Below are 5,938 nucleotides of genomic sequence, written 5' to 3' on the forward strand. Positions count from 1 at the left end.
GGCAAACTCTTGGTTTGTGCTGCCGCTGTGCTGCAGTTAAATAGGTGAGATGTTTCCAAGCCAGCGCTCAAACTCAAAAGCAAAAGAATCCTTAAGACACAGCCAGATTCTCTGTAAATATTGGGGGTGTGTTCAATTCAGATGTGTGTGTGGAAAGCCATTTTCAAAACAGCAAGAAATTGCATCTTAAAAGTTCTCTAACATCCTATGGGTTTCCCTCAAAACCAGTTCTCCTTTCCCCACGCGTCCCCATTCGGGCTGCAAAGTGTCACTGCAGTGATAGTGCAGAACTGATTTGTTTTTAACACTGAATCCTCTGACGAGCTGTTCTTTCCCTGTCCCCCCGCAGCACAGGGCAGGAGCAGCGTTGCCCGGTGTCCCGGCTGTGTGGATCTCACTGCCCGCCGGGCTCTGAGGTCACAGAGGGAGGGTTCCACACGCCGCCCGCGGTGCCAGCAGGTCTCCAGGGCAGCGCGGTGGCCGCGGCACAGCGTCCCGGGGCGGCGAGTGACATCGAGCCATGGAGAACGGGAGTAGGAAGCCCAGCATCCAGCACGGCGGCGACTGGGTAAGGGCCCAGCAGCCCCCCACAGGGCTTCTTTATCCTTAAACTCTCACAAAAGCACCATGCTAAGGGTGACCTTGTCCTTAAGTCACAAGTGAGTCTTCCTATTCCTGAGGTTTATGAGGAAAGTGTGTCTTATGTATTCAGAGGAAGAGTGAAAAAGTTCTGGTTTGCTAATCCCTGGCTGGATTATTTTTTCCCCCCAATTTTTCCAGCAATGCTGGAAGTGTCTTATTTGATAGTTAGTCCTGGTTGATTTTCCTTCTCTTCTGGCGAACTCCAGCCAAGGTTTGCTTCAGTTTTCGTCTCCAGGAGAACAGTGTGATCCCACCAGAAAGGCTGGGCTGGGACGTCTTGGCATCCCAGAGCACTGAGACACTCCTGGCACAGGCTGTTCCTCACTCTCTGAACTCTTTGACCTGATGTTTGGTTGAGCTGTTCCCCAAAATTTTGCGCTTTCAAGCTTGTACAACAGTAGGAGTAACATGAGGGGTGCGGGGGTTGGGGAAGGTCGTTGTTTTCCTTAGTGGTTATCGCTGTATAAAAACTTTTCAGTAAGTTCCTGGACGTCTTGTCTTGAAAATTCTTAAAATTCTTCTCTGATTGTTTTATCGATGTTCGAAGTTTTTTTTTGGTAGGGATTGTGTTGTGTGTGTGGGAGACTCCTCATTTTTCCAGACACCACTAGGTGCTGCTGCAATCCAAGTAATCAAAAGTAAATGGGAAAATACTATTTTGCCCACATTTGTGATCAGGTTTATATGTGGGGGATGTTTTCGTTGGCTTTTATTTCAAAGGGTCATAATCTTCATTATTTTCTAGTTTGCTCACGAAGGGGAGCAGGAGGGCGAGCTGGAATCAACAACAAGCGCTTCACTAAGACATGTACTGGACACGGCGGCTGCTCTGGGCACGGAGTTTAGACAGCCGCTGGAATACAAAGCTCGGGTGGAGGTGAGTTCCTGTGCAGCACCGCCGATCTGCGGAGTCTTTTGCAAGTTGTCACTCACAAGTTGTGAGTAAGAACAGCACTCAGGGTCGGCAGCGGAGCAGTCTCGGCGGGCTGGCAGACTTTGTGCCTCAGGGGATGGAGCGATTGCTGCCTGCGCTGCGGAAGAAACATATTTCCCTGTTACTCACTTAGAATTTTAGTTGCTCAAAGTCCTGCTGTATTATGGCTGATTTTCTCTTTTATTATTGAGACACCGAATACATTATGATCAATCTCAGCCCAAAGCCTGTGTGTAAAGCCCTGTAAGAAGGTTTAATGGAAATTTGATCAGCTGTTGGGCAATGAATGGCGAAAATCCACATAAATCACACAAAGGAGTGTTCTTTTTGATCATTAAAAAGTTAGAAGCTCCTCATTTCAAACATAAGGCTTGCTTAAAAATGAGATTTATGAGAAATTTTAGGATGGAAGGAAATACAGTGTTTTTAAAATCCCAAGTTTTGAAAATGTTGCAGTGTTGTAAGCACCTTTTCATGTCCTTATTTTACCATCACACAGAACCCCACTTTGTGCACAGAACATTTTCTATTTTCATTTTCTATAAGCACAGCAATTACAGTGAGTTCATTTCACAGGTTTTGCTATAATGAAGGGCAGAAATGGGTTTGGAAGGAATATTTAAAATGAAAGCTCGAGACTACAGAAAAGGAGGGTATAGTATAACACGAGTATACACTGTGTTAATATTACATCTGCCATTCTGTGGAACGTCTGGCCTTAGTCACTGCCTGAAAAGGAGAACCAGGGGAGAGGCACCTTTCAGCAACAGCAGTGTGACTTCACCTGATGTTTCATGCCTTGAATTTACCATTTTTTAACAGAATTGGGGAAATTCTTGTCTGTCATAAATTGAGAATTAATCTGAGATCAGTGGTGAGAGAACAAAGATGCATTAAAGGCTAAAATGGGACAACCTGAGGAAGTTTGTTTGGGCACTGGTAATAAACACTATTCCTAAAACACTGAGATTAAAATTCAATTGCAGTAGGATATTTTAGTAAATTTACAGACTCAGGAGATGCTTACTTTTAAACACATGTATGAGAATGAGATTATAAATTGGTTAAGCAATTAATACCTCTTCTACTTCCCCTGCAACAAGCAGTGTCCATGACATTCAGTTCATAAATAACAGACTAATTCAGTTTTGAGGTCCCTTTCATAGTTTATTTTAATTAGCTTTAGGCCTACTACTAAATCAAGCAAGGCAATCCTGACATATATCTAGCTTTTTGCTGCTTTGCAGACAGAATGTATCATTTATTTGAAAAGTCCCAGTTTTATATTAATCATGTATGTATTCATACTTATTTGCTATCATTTCTTTTCTTTCAGAAAGCAGGAAACAACCATTTCCCGTTCTCTTCTCATGACAACAGACATGAGATATGCAACGCAGTTGAGTATTTTGACTTGGTAAGTACCCAGCACTGAGACAAATCAGGCAACTTCAGATCTATTGGTCTACTAGAGACTAAGCAGAGCATCTTCCCTGTCCCCTGCAAATAAAAAAAAAAGAAAAAAAAAGAGATGCTAAAACTTGTGAGAAGAGAAAAATGTAAATAACAAAGAAAAATACACTTTTCATTAGTATATGCTAGGACATCTCTGGGACTGCCACAGATGTGCAGCAGCTCACAGTCACTGAGAATGGCACGATTCAAAGGGAGGATGAAAGCCATGGTTTGGGTCTCTGACAGGCATTTTCTGATATTCCTGTTTTGGTTTTGTACCCAGTTAAATGTCCTATTAATCTGCTCTAAGTGATTTGCCTTGCAATGAATTTTTGTGGAGATCTTAGCCACTTATAATTTGCAGTCCCAAATATTTTATTCAGACTCATCTTCGTAATAAATTTAAACAAAATCCATGGGGTACCCACAATATATCTCAGGAGCGCTTTCTTTTGCAACTCTTTACAATATACCTGCTTAAATGTGTGCTGTAGAAGCCACAACTTTGACTAGAACTTAAATGGTTTTGGGCTTTTCTGTGTGGGCAACAGTTTCATGTTCTTGCATTCCCCTTAGATTGTTGATATTACTCCAGACAGCAAAAGAAATAGTGCAGTTCACAGGATAATGAGTAAAGGAGGAAGCAGAGAATTGTGATAAAGGGAGTTTGTCTGACTTTGGGCTTTGTCAGACCTAGACTTTTTGGAATTCAGTATTCACTGAGTAACCTCAATTTCTGTGCACTTTGGGCAGTGTCTTAAAGTTTTAGAGATACTGATCAACCATAATTCCAGCTAAATTTCCTGTGAGCTGTGGAGTGTGAAAATCAGATTCTGTCTCTCAAAGTTTGGACACACAAGGGATAGCATTGAAGATTCAGATTTCATGGTCTGTCTCAGTTTCTTTATTGCAGTCCAAACCCAGAATTATTAACCTGTTTCTTTGGGTGCCTCTGAAGATTAATTTAGCTGAGTGTAGCTAAATAGCCTTGAGTAGATGGTGTGCTACAGAAATGCAAAGTAAAAGTGGTTTATTAGCACTGAGAGGTGGAAGGTCAGCAGATTTCCCATTATATATGCAACCAAAAATGTTCATCCAGGCAAGTCTGACAATATTATTTTTAACTTGCTAAAGATCAACCGTGAGTTCTTGCAATCACTGTGGTAACAGCTTCGTTCACTTCCCAGTGGGGTAGTGACTGTTACAAGATCCGTCTGTGAAGCTGTGACTGGCAGTCATATGTTTGCATGAAATTTTCTGTCCTGTTTGTTCCTAGGGCATGGGCGTGAGGAAGCTGGATCCCGAGAAGCGGAAACGGAACTCGCACAACTTCCTCGAGTGGGTCACTGCATCAGGAGAGAGCCACAGCCATGACCTGTTAACCGTGTACCAGACCTCGTTCGTGGCAGACCAGGCCCGCCTCGGGCACGAGGACTGCCGTGCCAGGCGCTATCCCAAACACCACACCCAGAGACAGTGCACCGCCCACAAACAGTGCACCGCCCACAAACAGTGCTGCTGCCCCAAACCTGCCTCTGACGACGGCAAAGCCCTGCAGCCCTACAAGCCATCCTAATCAGCAAAACACCTCTCTGACCAAAGACTCAAACCAATGGTGAAGGAATAAACATTTGTGTGAAGTGCACGCGGCAGTGTGGGTGAGAGTTCATTGTGATCAGCAACCTTACATCACTCTGAAAACATACATTACTATAAAACCTGTAAGGAAGAGGAGCGTTATAAGGAGAAACAAGATTGTGCATATTTTTAGACATACCTCTGCTAGGAGAACAGTGATAGGGATTGTGCTTGTGTTACCTGATACTGGTTGACCCTCACCTTAATACAAAAGCTCCTTCAGCTTCTGAATCAGTGGCAGGGCTGTACCTCAGGCAGCTGACAGCACCTGTATTGACACAGGAGCATAGTGGAACGGGATCCTCGAGGGATTACCGCAGCAGGGAGCCAAACCCCTGTGCCTTCAGGTAAGAGGGAGACGATTCTGAAGGGTTTTCTGGCTGAGAAAATTCATTGCAGGTGAGCAGCCATTAGAGAAAGTAGATCAAAGAGCTGTGCATTAGATTGCTGTGCAAAATAAGTGTCCTGTTTGGTTATAGCACAGCAGCTGTAGAAACGAAGAAAGAAGGAGTGTTGTGAACAACATTTGTGCACTCACAAATTTGATTCATGGTTGTAATGGGGAAAAAACCTCAAGCTGAAGTGGAAGGCTGCGTGGGGGTTTTGAGGTTGGGGTAGACAGGATCTTAAAAGAACTCATCCTTTTGTAGTTACATGTCCCCAAGGAAGACAATTCAAACCCAATCCTCCAAGCATTCTGCTCCCAGAATATTTGCTGATGTAGGATGTGGCAGGCAGTAGAGTCAGACCTAGAGTCAGACCTCCAGATGATGTGTTTTCCTCTTCTGGATCACTTCCATTAATATCAATAAAATAATAAGCTAAAGTGTGTGTCTTAAAATACCCTACAAATAAGCTTGTTGCTATGCAAAATAATGTTGACAAAAAAAATCAGTCATAAGTTTATGAGATAGTTTTATTTACAAGATAAATGGAAAAATAAACCCTTGACCCTTAGAATTCCCTGCATTGTAAGAGCTGCATTGAGCATGAGCTCAGTTAAGAAATGACATTTCTGCCTCTCAGTGAACAGATACATTTTTTGGTATCAGCATGCAGTGGCTGATGGCCTTTTTGTGTGCCATCAAAATAGATGGGATTAGATTCTCCAAACATGTAGCATATTTATTAGCGCATGTTGAAATAATAAACTCTTTTTTTTAATGGAGTTCCCCCTGTTAGAGGTCTTGGGGTACTGCACAATACATCAAAATCCAAAACATCAATGAACAAAGTAAAACCAAATAAAAAACCAAATAACGTGGTGCT

The 5,938-nt window shown here is 42.9% G+C and overlaps 1 protein-coding gene across 1 annotated transcript; it reads left to right on the top strand.

Moving 5' to 3' along the window:
• Positions 1 to 410: 410 nt before the first annotated feature.
• On the top strand, positions 411 to 5,692 carry TEX36 (testis expressed 36). The gene is made up of 4 exons (XM_063405122.1): positions 411 to 568; positions 1,388 to 1,519; positions 2,913 to 2,993; positions 4,308 to 5,692. The coding sequence occupies exons 1-4, from the start codon at positions 521 to 523 to the stop codon at positions 4,605 to 4,607; spliced, it is 561 nt and encodes a 186-aa protein (XP_063261192.1). The 5' UTR covers positions 411 to 520; the 3' UTR covers positions 4,608 to 5,692.
• The last annotated feature ends 246 nt before the right edge of the window (positions 5,693 to 5,938 follow it).

This window comes from Prinia subflava, chromosome 9, assembly GCF_021018805.1.
Source record: "Prinia subflava isolate CZ2003 ecotype Zambia chromosome 9, Cam_Psub_1.2, whole genome shotgun sequence".
Lineage (NCBI taxonomy): Eukaryota > Metazoa > Chordata > Aves > Passeriformes > Cisticolidae > Prinia > Prinia subflava.

What these genes read in the sequence shown, in the direction of transcription:
- TEX36 (XM_063405122.1), top strand. Translation starts at nt 521, where the DNA reads ATGGAGAACGGGAGTAGGAAGCCCAGCATCCAGCACGGCGGCGACTGG. An exon ending in TCCAGCACGGCGGCGACTGG is followed by an intron (nt 569 to 1,387) that starts GTAAGGGCCCAG and finishes ATTATTTTCTAG; the next exon opens with TTTGCTCACGAAGGGGAGCA. An exon ending in CAGTTGAGTATTTTGACTTG is followed by an intron (nt 2,994 to 4,307) that starts GTAAGTACCCAG and finishes GTTTGTTCCTAG; the next exon opens with GGCATGGGCGTGAGGAAGCT.